This window comes from Vulpes lagopus, chromosome 12 (assembly GCF_018345385.1).
Source record: "Vulpes lagopus strain Blue_001 chromosome 12, ASM1834538v1, whole genome shotgun sequence".
Classification (NCBI taxonomy): Eukaryota; Metazoa; Chordata; class Mammalia; order Carnivora; family Canidae; genus Vulpes; species Vulpes lagopus.
The window spans coordinates 82,793,748-82,812,573 of record NC_054835.1 but is presented as its reverse complement, the minus strand read 5'-3'; the positions used below and the strand labels follow the sequence as shown (position 1 = coordinate 82,812,573).

General features: G+C 35.7%; 1 protein-coding gene across 1 annotated transcript in view; it reads left to right on the top strand.

The window, feature by feature from the left end:
* The window catches only part of GC (GC vitamin D binding protein), a 34,530-nt gene extending 16,251 nt beyond the window's left edge, over window positions 1-18,279 (top strand). The window contains exons 5-13 of the mRNA XM_041725590.1: window positions 240-372; window positions 659-753; window positions 4,295-4,424; window positions 5,299-5,501; window positions 6,676-6,805; window positions 7,269-7,366; window positions 9,162-9,294; window positions 15,831-15,885; window positions 18,104-18,279. Coding sequence (XP_041581524.1) covers window positions 240-372; window positions 659-753; window positions 4,295-4,424; window positions 5,299-5,501; window positions 6,676-6,805; window positions 7,269-7,366; window positions 9,162-9,294; window positions 15,831-15,860 — 952 coding nt within the window. The 3' untranslated portion in view covers window positions 15,861-15,885; window positions 18,104-18,279. The remainder of the gene's footprint in view (window positions 1-239; window positions 373-658; window positions 754-4,294; window positions 4,425-5,298; window positions 5,502-6,675; window positions 6,806-7,268; window positions 7,367-9,161; window positions 9,295-15,830; window positions 15,886-18,103) is intronic.
* Window positions 18,280-18,826: the final 547 nt, after the last annotated feature.

Below are 18,826 nucleotides of genomic sequence, written 5' to 3'. Positions count from 1 at the left end.
AGCAATTACCATGAGCCAGTAAAGAGACAAATAGCCCCTCCTCTCAATTAAAGTAATGTAAGACATTTACTTTAATGAAAATACTGATTAAAAGTGACTAGTATTTTGCCAATTCTTTAAATCCTGAGCACCTTTTATATAACTAACATAATGCATTCTTTTTTCATCAATGTGCTTATAAAAAACTAGATTCTGCTTCCCACAAATGTTTTGACCAATCCTGTTTTCCCTCCCAACAGATTTATGTATGAATATTCCATTAATTATGGACAAGCCCCTCTATCACTCTTAGTCGGTTATACCAAGAGTTATCTCTCTATGGTAGGGTCCTGCTGTACCTCATCAAGGCCAACAGCTTGCTTTTTGAAAGAGGTAGGTATCACTTTATTATGCAGTTATATTCTATTTTTTTTTTCTTCTACTAACGCCATTCAATTTAAATAAGGAAGTTCAGATTCTGGAATCAGTAAAACTTTCTAAAACACCTCCTTTACATTTCATCCATTGGAAAAATAAACCTAACCACCTCTAGGAAAGGAATATTAGTAAGTTTCTTTTGTCAGAATTCAGTTTTGTAGTAATAAAAAATAATTTCTTGTTGCCATTCCTGAACACTGCTTGGCCATCTAATAATAGGATTCTCTCACTTATTTCCTAGAGACTCCAGATGAAACACTTATCACTTCTCACCACTATGTCAAATAGAATTTGTTCACAATATGCTGCTTATGGGAAGGAGAAATCAAGACTCAGGTAAAGATCAAGCACCATCAGTATGTTTAGCTGTTTGCTTCTACACTATCCATAATATTAGGATTCTCTAAGAAAATATTTTTAATAGAATATATACACTATTGTCTTATACTCCTATAATTCTCAAAAATACAGTCCAGTTCTTTTATCTACATTAAATATGGATAAAGAACACAGCTATGTTGTAAAACATGAGATTTGTTTTTAATCAACCTTTTCCACATATTCATGGGAAAACTGGTGTATCACCAGAAGTTGTTTCTTCAGTATTTATTTAAAAATCACTTTTTTGTTCATCTGTTATTTCCTTTGCCTATTTTTTCCTTGAGATCAGATTTCCTGAATTCTTGTTACATGAAGCTTTGTTCTATATATAATGTGTATCTTTTAAGCTTAGTGAATGTATTCTAATTACTTACTTTATTTGTAACCTTCACTGTGATTTTTGTGGGCTACAGTTAACACCATATTTTAATTTTGACAGTTTCTATGTTAACACTTATCTCAGACTTCTGGGGTTTGCAGATTTATCTTTTCAGTCTCTACAGTCTCTAATTCTTCTTACTTTGATCTGCAAGCTTTTTTTCCTCTAATGGCAATGAAAAGACAAACAAACAAATCTATTTTGTGCTGGCATCAGATCCTAAGGTTCTCTAATATTAAGAGGAACTACTTTCATGAGTCCTTTAAAAATATCTTCCAATAGATATACTCAAACACTAAAATAGCATTTTCTTTAGACCTTCCCTTTAGTTTTCCTTTTGCATTAAGATAGTGTATTTGGCAAGTAGAACATAAGGATTTGTAATATAAAACCACCTATAAAATATATGACTAATTTAATCATTAATTTATACTTGCATTAGCGTGGGAATTTATCTCAGGTAAGTAGCATTGAATGTGAACAAAGATTTAGCTAATATATTGCTGCAACATTTCTTTTTAAATATGAAAAAATTAGAGTCTTCTGAAATTTCCCTACAATGGAGAACACTCATATTACAGTATATCTATATGAGAATGCCATATGGTTTGTTATAATTCTATTGTAAAAAGATGTATAATGAAAAATATAAAATATTGGTAAAAGAAACTAAAGAAGATACAAGTAAATGTAAAGACACTCTGTGCTCTTTGAATGGAATAATATTGTTAAAATGTTCATACTATTCAAAGAAAACTACAGATCTAGTGCAATCCCTATCGATATCACAATGGCATTTCTTGCAGCAATATTAAAAACAAAAGCATCCTAAAATTCATATAGAATGTCAAGGGACTCTATGTAGCCCTAACAATCTTGGAAAAGAAGTTGGAGGCCTCACATTTTAGGATTTCAAAACATACTACATGGCAGTAGTAAGATGCTATGGTACTGGCATTAAAAAAAATATAGATTAATGGAACAGAGAGCTCAGAAATACACTCTTACATATTTGGCCAAATGAATTTCAATGGGGGTGCTGGGCTACACACTGGAAAAAGGATGGTCTCTTCAACAAATGGTGCTGGGAAAATTGGATATCCACATGCTAAAGAAGGAAATTGAACCCTTACCTTATACATATACTAAAATTCAAAATGGATTAAATCGAAACATAAGGCCTAAGACTATAAAACTCTTAGACGAAAGGGAAAGCTTCAGAACATTATATTTGGTGATGATTTCTTAGAAATGACCTACACAACAAAAGCAAAAATAGACAAATGGAACTACAAACAAACTTCTGTGTGTAAAAAGACAACCTACAGAATGAGAAAATATTTACAAGTATATCTAATAAGGGTTCAATGTCCAGAATATAAGGAACTTCCATAACTCAATAAGAAAGTATTCAATTTTTTTCAATCAAGTTGTTTAAACAATTCTCTTAGAGATATATAAATGGCCGATAAGCATATGGAAAGATGTTCACCATTAGTAATCATAAAATAAAGGCAAGTCAAAACCACAATGAGATGTCACCTCACACTCATTAAGATGGCTACTACCAAAACAGAAAATGAATGTTGGCAAGAATGTGGAGAAATTGAAGTTCTCGTGCACTATTAATGCGAATGCAAAATGGTGCAGCCAGTATGGAGTTTCCTCAAAAATTTAAAAATAGAATCCCACCTTTGCATTCGAAGTAGAATCTCAAAGATATTTTCATACGCATGTTCATTGCAGCATTATTTACAATAGCCAAGAGATAGAAGAAACTCAAATGTCTACCAATAAATAAAGCAAATGCGGCATATACATACATTGGAATAATATGCAACCTTGAAAAAAGCCTGTCACATGCTACAACATGGATGAATGCTAAGACATTATGCTAAGCAAAATAAGCAGTACCAGGAAGACAAATACTATATGATTCCCCTTAGGTGTAATATCTAAAGTAGTGAAAAGGTGGTTGCCAAAAGACTGAGGTAGATGCTGTCAGTGTTTAATTGATATACAGTTTCAGTTTAGCAAGATGGAAAGATTCCAGAAATCTATTATATTTACAGATACTTATTTATAGTAAAAATTAACATTACCAAGTTACATACTTTAAAAGGTAAGATGGCAAAGTAAATTTTTTGTCACAATTTAAAAATAATACTTAATATAGAAAATATCCCTGATATATTAAGTGAAAAAGACAAATGTATAAATAGTATAGCAGAGTATACATAATCCCTTATGAAATACTTAATACTTGATAAACCTTAGAAAATTCTTCAAGGTTATACACCAAAACCCAACATTTATTATTCTGTGATCTAGGGTCATAGGTCTTATTCCTTTTTGTTTTATCTTTAGTTTCTAAATGAATTTATAAACCATTTTTTTAAAAAATTATTTATTCATGAGAGACACACAGACACAGGCAGAGGGAGAAGCAGGCTCCACGCAGGGAGCCTGATGAGGGACTCGCTCCGAGACCTCCGGGATCACGCCCTAGGCCGAAGGCAGACGCTCAACCGCTGAGCCACCAGGTGTCCCACAAACCATTTTTTAAAGTACAGTGAAAGGCCACACACACACAAAAAAAAGAATATTGGCCTTATGAATAGGGATGTTAGTACTTTATTGCTCTTTTGGACCTAAATTTTTTTTTAAGATTTTATTTATTTATTCATGAGAGACACAGAGAAAGAGACAGAGGCAGAGACACAGGCAGAGAGAAGCAGGCTCCATCGAGGGAGCCTGATGTGAGACTCAACCCGGGAAGTCTAGAACCACCCCCTGGGCCAAAGGCAGGCACTAAACCGCTGAGCCATCCAGGGATCCCCCTAGATCTAACATTTTAAAGGCATATTTCAAGTAGGTAGGTCTTGCATTAAAAAAAAAAAGCTACATATAAGTACAAAAAATAGGAAATGATTCCTTGGGGATGATTGAATTTTGAATAGTGGCTCTAGCACATAGGATCCATCACATAGCAGATGTGTTCCATGCAGCTATTGAGGACAGAGTTGAAATTACGGTATTATTCTTCCATACTGTATGTTCATAATAAAACCCAAAAAACAATATTAGCCACCTAACAATTCATTTTTAACTACTTAGCCATCTCATAAAATTAGCACAGAAAGTGCCAACTGCTGAGCTGGAGGATGTTTTGCCACTAGCTGAAGAGATCAACACAGTTCTCTCCAAGTGCTGTGAGTCTACCTCTGAGGACTGCATGGCCAAGGAGGTAAGAGAATCCTCATCATGTGCCATGCACTAAGAATCCCATGTTGCTATGGGATCTATGTTGCTTTTTCATACATCGTCTCAGTGAATCATCCTGAAATTTAAGTGTATTGTTAACTCCATTAATAAGGAAACAAGATTAACAAGGATGAATAATTTGAAGTCTTACAACTATTAAATGGCCAAGTCTACACATGAGGACAAGATTATCTAACTCCCCTGACCTTATTTTACCTGCACAGCCCAATACAGGTTAATCATAATTAAATTTATTTGACTTCTTAAACTTGATAAACTTCGATTCCTTGGTAACACTAGCCACATTTAAAAAAAATTAAATATATTTAGTAATCTCTACACCCAGCATGGAGCTAGAACTCACAACCCTGAGATCAAGAGCCACATGATCTACCACCTGAGCCAGCCAGGCACACCACTAGCCACATTTCAAATGCTCAATAGTATTGAACAGTATAGATACAGATCATTTCATCACAAAGTTCTATTGAACAATATTGCAACCAATATATTATTGGAAGATTGGAAGCTGTTCATGTTTATACCTGTGATGACTTGATCATTTTCTTCACCATTTTTTCAATTACACAATCCTTTTAAGTGGATATGAATTTGAATAGTTGCTTTAATAAAGGTTACTCCAAGTCTGTAGATCTCTTTAGAAACAGATATGTCATATTGCTTGGTCTTTATCCACTAAGAAAACATGTCTGTGTTAATAGGCGTTTTTCAAGAACCTTACTTATAACCTTTCATATATACCATGCCAGGGCTTATAAGCCTACCTAAGATTTTCTTATTTTTAATTAGGCCAACCAGGAAACTAACAATGCACAAACTCACAATTGCTTTTATAGCTACCTGAATACACAGTAAAAATCTGTGATAACTTATCCACAAAGAATTCTAAGTTCAAGGACTGTTGTCAAGAAAAAACGCCCATGGACATTTTTGTGTGCGCTTACTTCATGCCAGCTGCTCCAACACCTGAGCTGCCAGCCATTGAGTTGCCTGCAAATGCGGATGTATGTGATAAAGGAAACACCAAAGCCATAGATCAGTAAGTAGAGTTGACCAGAGTAAATTTTTTTCTTGACAGTATTAACATTCACTAGCATTAGATGACAAAGAAATTAAATGAGAAGAAATGGTAAACCTTTATCTGTTTTCATCCAACTAAGAACTAAAAATAAACCATATGTTTGTTTATGCCATGAGCTGCATAAGGTCTGAGTATATGCATATTCAGGGCATAGAAATATTTCACAAATAAGTTGGATTAACAGGTCAGAAAATTACCAATATTAGAATAATTTTTTTTAATTTTTTATTTATTTATGATAGTCACAGAGAGAGAGAGAGAGAGAGGCAGAGACACAGGCAGAGGGAGAAGCAGGCTCCATGCACCGGGAGCCTGACGTGGGATTCGATCCCGGGTCTCCAGGATCGCGCCCTGGGCCAAAGGCAGGCGCCAAACCGCTGCGCCACCCAGGGATCCCAATATTAGAATAATTTAGATTAACTTTAGACTGATTTATAGTTGACTGAATATTTTTATAAATGCATGGAGAGCAATGGAATAAGATAATGGAAGGATTTACAGATCTACTTACACAGAAAAGCCACTTGAGGTGCCTACTTGAAGCTTTATGTAGGGTTCATTGTATTATAGTTACATAAAAGTTAGTTCCATATGCATTTGAAATAGATATGTTTACATAGAATATATACATATGTGTATATATAGCACACACAGAGCTTTAATACAGTATTAACTAGTCAGAATAGCTCCAAAGCTACTACTAATAATTTGCATTTCATTGAGAATATTAATCCAAAACCTGTTGATTTGGAGCCAGTTTTACCTAAATCTTTTATTTTTTATTTTTTAAAAAGATTTTATTTATTCATGATTTTATTTATTATTTTATTTTATTATTTTATTTTATTTATTTTATTTATCTCATGAGAGAGAGGCAGAGACTATAGGCAGAGGGAGAAGCTGGTTCCCTGTGGGGAGCCTGATGTGGGACTCGAACCTGGGATCATGCCCTGAGCCAAAGGCAGATGCTCAACCACTGAGCCATCCAAGTCATCCCTAAATTATTTATTTTTCATTAAGATGCAGAAGCCAGGTGGTCAACCTTTAAAATAGACGTCAAATTTCTAGTATGACACACAAACACAAATCTACTCAATGCAAAGAGTATTCTCTCCTTTTCCCCTGGTGTCAGGTATACATTTGAATTAAGTAGGAGAACTCATCTTCCAGAAGTATTTCTCAGTAAAATACTTGAGCCAACCCTGAAAAGCCTTGCAGAATGCTGCGACTCTGAAGATTCTACTGGCTGTATGAATGCTCAGGTACACTTACTACATTTTCTCAACCTTGGTAGAGATTGGAAAAGGGTTGGAAAACTGTAGCTCATGGGTCAAATCTGATCCAGTGCCTGTGTTTGTATGGCCTATGAGCTAAGGATGGTCTTATATTTTTAAAGGATTTGTTTTTAATTTTAGGGCACAAAAAATGTGAAACTAAAAATTCAGTGTTCATAAAGTCACTAGAACACAGCCTTCCTCCTTGTTTACACATTGCTTATAGCTGCTTTTGTGTCATATTGGCAAAGTTGAATAATTACAGAAGAGACTATATATGGTTTACAAAATCTAAAATATTTACTATCTGGTCTTACATAGAAAATACTTGCCAATGTCTGGCATAAATAAAAACACACACATACTAATACATTAAATGGAATTCTAATTTAATGTCTTCTAGAACAATGCTTCAAGACAAATAATTTTGTATGCAATTGTTTTCTTACAGGGACCTCAACTGAAAAAGGAATTATCTTCTTTCATTGACAAGGGACAAAAACTATGTGCAGATTATTCGGAAAACACTTTTACTGAGTTTAAGAAAAAGTAAGATTTTTCTGGCTGTTTCCTTCACATTTATCAATAATTGCAGTTTGGTATGGTAATTTGAACGTATAATTGAAGATTTAAGGTGTGCTAAGTGAGCAATAGAAAAAAGAGGTGCAATTAAGAGTTTTAAAAAGTAGAATCTATGTAGGAAGAAATGGAGTTCTTTTCACAGTGGGGAGAAAAGTCATGTGTATCAGGTGAGAGATCAATTAGAACATAGCCACAGAAGTATAAATTACAAGATCTGCTTGATTCAAAACACACCAAGTTAGCCCATAGTTCATCAACATTCTTGCCCTAAAGCTAAATGTAGATGTCACTACACATAATTGAGGAACTAGAAAACTGCTAAAAAAAAAAAAAAAAAAAAGGTTATCTAACTTCATGGTATATTGTGTCTGACAAGACAACCCAAACTGCCAATCAAGTGGTAGTACCACTCATGACCAGCATGCATTCTCTAAAACTTGAAAATCACCAACACTGTTGTACAACAGTCAACTGCCATGTTTCTTAAGTAAGACAAGAAAGGCCATGGTAATGAAAGACATTTTACCCACGGCATTCCCAAATTCATTAAAGTGATTTCTTAGATCCATTTCAAATCATCTTGTCAACATAGGACTAAAGCAAGAACAAATAGGACTCCACAAAAAGACCTAAGAATCCCCCAAATTGGATGCTTCCTTCAATGACCCCCATGAAAACTACCTTAGCAAAGCTCTATAAGAAAATAAAAAATTGTAAAAGCTGTAAGTTCAAAATGTTTATTTCCAAATTGTCAGAAAACAGTACAGAACATTAAACAGATAATCCAAGTTTTGTACTCCAGTGTTGCATGGGGCAACTGACTGATAATTTATATAATCTCAATACATTAAAAATAGCAATGGAGTAGAATTGACATTCAGGGCTATGACATCAAAGATTAAGACCACTGCATCCAGATATTTGAAATTCTGCACGAGTGTACACAAATGCACACACATTTTTTCTTTCTCCATCACCTGAGTTCCTTCTGGGCAGACTTGCCTGCCCTTCCAACTGGGACTGACTCCTTTCAATAATGCTTTTATGAGCAAACTAGTCTCCCTCATCCTCTTGTCCTTTCCCAGCATCCACCTTATCCCAACCAGATAAATTTGGATTTCTACCATCTCTGCCCAAAACAAGGCTGGCAAACAGTTTCTGGAGAAGATCATGTTAAAACTAGGTTGAGCTGCTGATTTTAAGAGTAGAGAGATACCAAAATCATATAGACCATTCAAACTGGGAGAGAATCCAGAAAACTCAAATCCTAGCACCATCTTGAAAGTTAGATGGAGACTTAATTGATAGTAGGGCTAAAAACAAGAGCCAGTCTGACCCTCTCTGTGTTTTCCAACACAGAGACTTTCTCAGAGACTTTCTTAGCCAGTCAAGAAGCAGGCACCCAAGGGGGAAATTGTATAAAATAAGAGAAAAGAAAGAGTATTAAGGTGGCATAAAATCCCATGAAGGAAATACTCTTTAAGGAGCTTGAAATCTAGTACTGCAGAGAAGATGAAAGTCAGGAAGAATAGGAGAGGAAATCGTTCATGTTAATATAACTGAACAAATGAAAGGGGAAGGTCTGGAAGTCAAATCCAGGAGCAAATTGAATTGCTAAATAATTACTCCACAGATCTGAAATTTAAGAGCAACTACTTCAATTTTTTTTTAATTTTAAAAGACCTGGAGTGGGTTATCATTTTGCATTAGAAAGGTTTATAAAATACAACTAGTAAAACCATACAAAAATATGGTCTTTCAGACTAGCAGAGGGATTAAAAGCACAATTCCCTGATGCCAGTGCAACGGACCTCCAAGGGTTGATTGACAAGCGCTCAGACTTTGCCTCCAAGTGCTGTTCCATAAATTCACCTCCCATCTACTGTGATTCAGAGGTAAGAAAATTTAACCCTCTCCCTAGCGCTGCACAGTATTTTAACAATTTATGTACTCAGATGTACTCTTTCCTTTGTTACTGAAATGCCATCACTTGGCAGACTTTTCCTGATGCTTTCATTGTAAAGACAAAAAAAAAGTTACTGTTTTCTTGTTATGCTAATTTAAAAGCAAATTGAGGCAGTTGCAAAACTTTATTGCCTATATTCATAAATTCTTTTGTTAACAAAGTGTAGTGCAGTGGTTTTAAACCTTAGGTTGTAACATATTAACAGCTTCTTAAAATGAAGAAAAAAATATGGTAGAGATATCAGAGTCCATCTCACACAGTGACGGTAAATCTTTTGTGAATTTTACTTTACATATGTACACGCATATGTATATAGGTATCAGTAGATAGAAGTACTTTTATAACCATGGATCACATACCTTCTCTCTTAATTATAAAAATTTACTTTTAACAAGAAAGAAATGCAACTGAAAATGAATAGTCACTAATGTTTCCTTACAGGAAGATTTTCTTACAATGGGGTCGTTTTTAATTACAAAAATTTTTAGACACTATCAATTTACTTCCAAGCTTTAAAAGCTAAAGAAATTAGAACTTGCACATCTTCCAGTTGCCCTCCCCACTCCCACTAATCTGTTCATTTTTAGGTTCATTTTTCTTTAAATGTTAATCCCCCTGAGTCTCCATTCCCTTGCCCCTATATTCCCTCCCTAGCTTTCCTTCTATCCTTTTAATGTAATTTGCATAAATCATTGCCAGATCATTTATTTTACCTTGTGCTTAACATAGGTATTTCCAGCTAGACCTTCCTTCTTTTATTACTGTATCCTTTTCACTACATCTGAGCCTACCGGTTTTTTCCCATAAACCATTGTGAGGCAGGTACTTAGTGTTATACCTGTATGCAGGCTGGAGGTATTAAATAAGGGAGGAGAGCCCAGTTTAGGCTGCGTGGCTGGGCTCTGCAGCCTGGTGTTGCAGGTGGATCTGGTCTGTGCTCTGATATTTTGTTAAATGTTTTAAACTAGGATTTAAACTGGTCTGGTTTTCTTTACCAGCTAGAAAATGTCTCTTTTCTCAATAGCAGCTTTTATACTTGCAGTGGCTTCTTAAAATTTAGGGAAACCTTAAATGATATATCTGATAAAGAGTTAGTATCCAAAATATATAAGGAACTTATGAAACTCATCACCTAAAAAATAATCCAGTTAAAAATGGGTAGAAGGGGCAGCCCAGGTGGCTCAGCGGTTTAGCGCTGCCTTCAGGCCGGGGCCGGATCCTGGGGACCTGGGATCGAGTCCCATGTTGGGCTCCCTGCATGGGGCCTGCTTCTCCCTCTGCCTGTGTCTCTGCCTCTCTCCCTCCCTCTCTGTGTGTCTGTCATGAATAAATAAATAAAATCTTTAAAAAAAATGGGTAGAAGACATGAAAAGACATTTTTCCAAAGACAATATACAGATGGCCAACAGACATATGAAAAGATGTTCAACATCACTGAACATCAGAGAAATACATAACAAAACTAAAAGAAGATACCAGCACCCACCTGTCAAAATAGCTCAAATCAAACAACACAAGAAACAACAGGCATTGGTGAGGATGTGGAGAAAGGGAAACCTTCTTGCACTGTTGGTTGGAATGTAAACTGATACAGCCACCTGGCAAACAGTATGGAGGTTCCTCAAAAGTTTAAAAATAGAACTACCCTATGATCCAACAATTGCACTACTAGATATTTACCCAAAAGATACAAAAATACTGATTGCGAGAGGCACATATACCTCTGTTTATAGCAGCATTATCTACAATAGCCAAATTGTGGAAACAGCCCAAGTTTCCATCAACTGATGAATGGATAAAGAAGATGCGGTGTGTATACACACACACACACACACACACACACACACACACACAATGGGATATTACCATAAAAAAAGAATGAAATCTTGCCATTTTCAACAACATGATGGAGCTAGAGTGTTAGGGTAAGTGAAGTAAGTTAGTCAGAGAAGGACAAGTACCATATGATCTCATTCCTATGTGGAGTTTAAGAAACAAATGATCAAAGGGGGAAAAGAAAAGAGGCAAACTGAGAAACAGACTCTTAACTGTAGAGAACTGATGGTTACCAGAGGGGAGGTTTGGGGGGAGGATGGGCTAAACGAGTGATGAGGATTAAGGAGCACTATGCAGTGAGCACTGGGTGTTATATAGAAGTGTTGAATCACTATATCATACCCTGAAACTAGTTATACTGCATGTTAGCTAGAATTTAAAAATTTAAAAGTTTGCACTCGTATCCCAGACTTGCCTAAGATTTTAGTGAAATTTTGATTTTGACTGTACAGCACCTAAAAATGTCCTAATTAGTTTGCTAAACTGAGCTACATCACCTTGTTCATTTTTCTGCTTAATACCCTGGGAGATTCTGATTTCTCTTCCAATTTCTACGTTCACACCCTATTAGCCAATCTTGTTTGTAGCAATTTATAAAGTTAGAACTCCAGATGAAGAACAAAAGCATATTCTTTAAATTCTGCTGAGAAACAGATCGTGTTCATCTTTTATGAAAATTCAAGCCAAGTGAAATCAAACATAAAACTAGAGGAGCTAGATCGTTAGAATATTTTGGTCATTATCACATTAAAACACTTAGCATATTGGATTCCTGGGTGGCGCAGCGGTTTAGCACCTGCCTTTGGCCCAGGGCGTGATCCTGGAGACCCGGGATCAAATCCCACGTCGGGCTCCCAGTGCATGGAGCCTGCTTCTCCCTCTGCCTGTGTCTCTGCCTCTCTCTCTCTCTCTTTGTGTGACTATCATAAAAAAAAAAAAAAAAAAACCACTTAGCATAAAACAATTGAGCAGACCCTTCCTTTACTACCTACCTACAACAGCTGAATTAGGTTGCCTTATCCCAGAAAAATAAAACTACCTTACTTCAAAGTTGTTACCAGATTTTGCGAAGAGTATCATTCAATTATTAAGAAAAAGGACTATTTTTTTTACATGCTGTCAAAAGGTATCAGTTTCATAAACTTTTCCTAGTCCCTTTGTTATCTGTTTGTCCAGATACACACTTTCTTTTTGACATCATACAAGAAAAACTGAACAATTGCACACAACACGTTTCCTTCAAGTCTCTTGCTTTTTTGCTTTTTAGATTTTTTTATTATAACATATTACCATTTAAAAACTTTGTATTTTCAACTACAATGATGAAAAGGCAGGTTCATAACAATTTTCCTGCTTTATAATCAGCAAATATAGAGCAGTGCTGCTGCTGAATAGCCAATTTTTCAGTAATTGCTAGAGAAGATGGAAATAAATGGAGTTGAGGCACTCATGCACATGTGATTGTCTGGAACACTCGAAGATTAGACTCTGCTGTTTCCATTAGCCTTTTAGATGGTCTTTCTAAACTAATCTTACAGCTAGGTAAGTGAGCTGGCCTCTGCTTTCTGACTTCATGTTAGAACAGCATTCGCTTTGATTCTCAATACTTGGCATGACTATTTGTCCTGTTACCTTGTAATATTTGGGATATATTAAATATCCTTGCCCCATATTTGCCTGACAAATTTTTTCCTTAAAAATAATGCCCATCTATTACAGCGACTCCAAGTCATTTAAATCCAGGGATCCACCTCTATCTACTATTCTATATACTTGGCAGAGTCACTAGAAGAATGGCAAAAGATGCTTCTGAACCAGACTAAACCAGAGTCTCATTATGTGGTGATCTATCCCTATCCCTCACCCTTATCTTCAAATGACAAGCAAATAGAAAAATTAGTGTAATTCTTTTACTTTCACCATGGTACTCTCAATGAACTAGAACTAGTTCATTTTTTTTTTATTCCATAGAAGCCCATTAACTATAGAAACAGCTGTAAAATAGGACTTGAATTTATTTTTTTCCCTTCACCCGTCATTCAGTCAGTTCATCCCTGTTGATTCTCTGAGAATTCATTACTAGGTTTCCTCTAAAATGTCCCAACAGAGTGCTAATGGGCATTAACTATGGTTTCCAGAAGTTTTCAGAAAGCCATTGTTACATACTGGAGTTGATCATCACGATCTTGAAAGGAGACAATTGCAAATAGCCAAGAGGCAGCTGGGCAAGAAAACAGACTCTCCCCTCCTTCTCCCCCTTTCTTCTGCTCATACTTCAGGGAACACTGGCTTATCCCCTATGGTTGGTCACATTTCTTAGTGTAAGTAGGTTTTATGAGCTCCTCAACACCATAGCTAGCATTTATTAAGCCATTACTAAAAGTGAAGCAGAATAGGAGACTTCTATGTATACATTTATAAGATAATCTAAAACAATTCCAAGTATTAGGTACCATTTTTAATTCTCCTTTTACAAATGGTTGAAGGAATATGCAAGGGTTACCTGATGTTAGGAAAATCATAGGTTTATTCAACAAGAGTCTGTTGCTCTCGCTCCAGGTTACAGTCATAGATTTAGCCCTAACTTCGCTAATAATGACAAAAGCAAAGTATAGATACCAAAAGATTTAATTGACTGAAATCCAAAATTATTGGGAAAGTAGAAAAAAAAAATAGTGCCAGGTCAGTTTTATGTCTCCGAATTCCATCTATTCCACTTCCTTGGAATCTTCTGCCATTAGTTATACTACTCTTCTTTTGTTTCAACATTTCCTTTTTCCTGGCTCCATCTAATTTAAAGTTACTTATCTCCTGACCTTAAATAAGGTACTTTGGACACTATTCCCTAGCTATTTTTCCTTACAACCAAGATTTTTCAAATAATAGTATATATTCTCATTTCTTACATCTATTAAGTCTTCAGCCCATTGCAGGACTTCTGACAGAACCATGCCACTAATAACATTACACTGACAATCTCCTTCTTCCCAAATCTAACAAGCATTTCTCAGTCATTAGCTTAGCAGCCTTCTCTGAAAAAACACCTGATACCTACAACTATTTCTTCTCTTTTGATACAATTACTTTGGTATCCCTATTTTCTACCTTTTGTACTTCCAGGATTCTTCCCTTCTCATTCTATCTCATATTATCTTCTTCTTCTAGCCATCCTTTCTCTTTTCTAGTTTTTTTCCTTGCTCTTTTTCATTATATTACATTTTCCTGGAGTGTTCTCAGCCATGGACAGGACCTTAATATCCATATCTCTTCCATTAGCCAGGATCTCTTCCTTCCACACTGAGCATTTTATCCAACTCTTCAGGGGGCTCTCTTATCCCACAAGAAATATAAATTCAACCCACCCAAAATCTTCCCTTAAAACCTCCTCTTGTGTTTCCTAAACTAATAAATATCATAATCATTCACCCACTAAGATAACAAGTGATCCTTGATTTCACCTTTTTCCATATATATCCAAATTCCAGATCCTATCAATTCAAACATCTCTGTATCTCTGTCTCCCCCACTTACTTCTACATTATTGTTACTTAAGTTTAGGCAACCTCTTGCCTGAATCACAACCTTCCAATTGGTCTCCCTTCTCTAGTCCTCTCACCTTCCATGCTCCTCACCCAACCTAATCTCTATGCAGAGGTCAAAATCACCTCTGTAAAACACGAAATAGTTAATATATTCCTCTAATTACTCTCCATAGGGTCTAAAGTTTTGTAATAAAGAATTTGAACCCTTGACTTCCTTTTCAGTTGGACCTACCATTACTTCTTGTTCCTCCTGCTTTGATTCTCCTGAACTACTTGTAATTTTTCAAGTACATTAATCTTGTTCTTACTTCAAGGATTTTTACACATAATGACTCATCCTATATTGCCCAATGCTCACTCCAACCTAACTAAATCTTTCATCAAATCTCAGGATTCATTTTAGGCCTCATCTACCCAACTACCTATCTTTGTGAGTTATTCATCCCCCCTAAAGCTCAGTTCCCTTTTTTCATGAAAAGAAAATTACAATATCTATCTCTCAGCATTATTGTAATGATGAAGGGGAAGAGATGTATATAAAATGCCTAAGAAATGACAGTACTACCAGCAAAGTTGCTGCTGCTGCTTCTACTACAGATAATGTGAATCTAAACTCAAATCCTTCTCTGGCACTCAGGCTCCTTTATCCTTCAATATTTTGTGCACACCCAATAATTAGCACTTATTAACTATTGTCGTTTCTTTATCTATTTTCAAATTCTAAGTACAGGGATAGCATAAAACTAAATAAATGTGGGGGCAGCCCCAGTAGCTCAGTGGTTTAGCGTCGCCTTTGGCCAGGGTGTGATCCTGGAGACCAGAGATCGAGTCCCACATCAGGCTCCCTGCATGGAGCCTGCTTCTCCCTCTGCCTGTGTCTCTGCCTCTCTCTCTCTCTCTCTGTCTTCCATGAATAAAAAAATAAAAATAACAAAACTAAATAAATGTGAATGATGCCTGATAAAAAGTTTAATATAAAGCTACATTTTGACAAGAATCTTTTCCCCTAAGCAAGGTTCAAATTTTTGTATACCTTCTACAACAGTCTATAAAACACTTTATGACTTACATAACTTTTTCATTTCAGATTGATGTTGAAATGAACAATACTGTATAGTCCTGATGTATGTGTGCGGTCTTAGGTAAGTATAGCTTTAAAGGCAGCGAAGAACCCAGATTTTTATTTTTAAAATTCAAGACCAATTTGAGTAGTCTCTTTTCTAACTATCATCTATTCAAACTCATATTACAGTGGAGACATTAAGCATATGGAAAACTTAAGGAGCTTATATGCATATACCAACTAACTTCTGACTTCTGTAGACCGAGAATCCAGGTCCCCAGCTTGGTACTACATCTATTATAATCTCACATCTAAGAAAATGACAAGATAGAGATCACTGCAGGGATTTTGAAGAATTCTAAATTTAAAGATTGAATTTAAAGACAGAGTCCATCATCTCAAAGACAACAGGGTTCCTAGGAGGAAAGAGGCATTTTTCAAATTAAGCAGCATATTTGAAGTATTAGCATTTGTTTATTTTAGACATTATATTATCACCCTTAAATATGAATGATGAAGATGTTAAAGGCATAAAATATTATCCATACCCTAAGCTGAAGGTGACCTCAATTCTGCACATTAACAAAATTATTCTTTCCAAATTTAATTTTGCTCATTTTAAAGATATTACTTTTGAAATTAAAAATGAAGAAAACAATCATTTTGGTGTATCTCAGACCTTCACTGAACTGAGTCTTTTCAATGACAGAAGATTATTATTTTGCTGATTTATTAACAACATTTCTCAAAATGATATGGAGGCAAAGACCCTTGACTAAGGAAATTAAATCAGTTCATCACATCCAGGCTTTCAATATAAGCTTTTGAATATGAAACAGTAAAAAAGAAAATTAACATCCCAAGAGGCAGTATAACAGGGGTGGTCATGGAAACTTTTGGAATTATCCAATCTATATTAGAATTCCTACTCCAACTACCTATCTTTGTGAGTTATTCATCCCCCCTAAAGCTCAGTTCCCTTTTTTCATGAAAAGAAAATTACAATATCTCTCAGCATTATTGTAATGATGAAGGGGAAGGGATGTATATAAAATGCCTAAGAAATGACAGTTCTACCAGCAAAGTTGCTGCTGCTGCTTCTACTACAGATAATGTGAATCTAAACTCAAATGAGTTTCCCCAGATACAGCAGTTCTTTCATGTTTTTAATTGCTCTAGAATAGATCCATTTTCTTCTGAGTTTTCTTTTACTAGAGCATGTCAGCTCTCCCATGGCAGAAATGGCACATATTGTTCAATGGGAAGCTGTTCTAAAATCGCTAGATCAACTGTGGATGCTTATGAATTTCTTCTCAATGAAAGTCTATATTTCTTCTGAGATTTGAACTTGTAGGAGCTGAAGCCTTCATCTCAAGGTGTTCCCATCCTTAAGGACACCTACAATTCAGGTTTTCCAGCCAACAGTGTGATGCTATTTCATTCTTAACTAAGGTGATAAACCGGAGTCATCATCTTGACCACTTACTTTTTTCAAGCCCCAAAATTGACTGACTATGGCCACATTCTCATGCCTCACTGAAGAGAGAATTATCACCTCCTGATAAATCCCACAAAGCAAGTTATCTTTTTCCTTCAGTTTTGGAGACAGTGTTCCCTGGGTTGCCAACCGATAAAGGAATAGGCTCATCCGATGGCAGATTCAAATTGGATTTAAAAAAAAAAAAAACACTACCAGAATTACACTCAGCATAGCCAGGTGCTTACACTAGGAGAGAAGCCAGTGAGGAAAGCACAGATGGGTCTCCCATCTCATCTTCAAATGCATAAACTGAGAGTACAATGAAAGATGGAATTTCTTGCACTGTGCAAATAGAACTCTACTGTAGTGGATTGGTAACCAAGGAATGGAGGGGACGTATTTGCCTCATCACAAAGTAGAATGGGATTTGACAAAAACTAACACTGTTTTACCAAAAAAATTATCTCAATCCCATGACTAGGAGCCTCATGTATTAACGGTTGCTGCATTTTTTGTTATGGCTGGAGCCATTCATTCTCAGAGCACCAAGTTACACACATCATTAGTTCAAAGAAAAAAAGAAAAGCTATAATGAATCTTGACATAACAAGAGTGATGGTCTTAAATGCAAGTCTTGGGAATTTCTTACATTTTTATTCTGGATCCATCAGGTGGGTCATAGTGGGTATATGTGTCATGCTAGACAGGTTCCTCCTTAAACATAAAAATAACCTGACTTTATAAACATCTGCTGAGCAGTATTATGATTGTTGCCCATTCACTGTTTTTCTAACATTTATTTTCATTATTCTCATAGATCTAGTGTTGGAACCACCCTGGGAACATCTGATGACCTAACCTAAGCAAAACCAGAGCTCCTGGGGAGACCAGTGGGATAATCCCTGCTTTTATCAGCTACAATATCTTTATACAATGATGTTTGATAATTTGTTATAAAAATAATATGTAAAAATAAATATAAATATAATGCAATCCATACATGTTACTGGGATAATGTTACAATGTTGATATTCAGCTCTGTCCCTGTGATTGTCACAAAGATTCTGGGATAGGTAGCCCTAACCTCACCAGTCCCTGCTTTTTTCCAGGTCTCTGCTGTGTCTTTTTAGAAGATTCACAACATTAAGTAACCACTTTCAAATACCCAACACACTAAGCTCCACTCATTGATTGCTTCTCAGCCTTGATAGGTATCATTAAGAAAAAGTTAGCCAGGCTTCCATCATAAATACCCTGGGATCACTCACTTCTTAAAGAACCACCACCACCATCTTCCTGAGAACACCTTCCTGCTCCCAGCTGCAGGTTGTGTTACATTAAGTAGGTAACATCTACCTTGCATGAAAATTTCTGTGGTTTGAACATTTTTCATCTTTGCTAAAAAGGATTCAGAGCAATTTAGTGTGTCATAATCCTAAAAACCCGATTTCAGCTTAATTCAATTTACCATATGCACATTGTATAGGATATTGTTTCTATGTGCTTTCTTTGCTCAGGGAAAAATGAACTTGCTAACTCA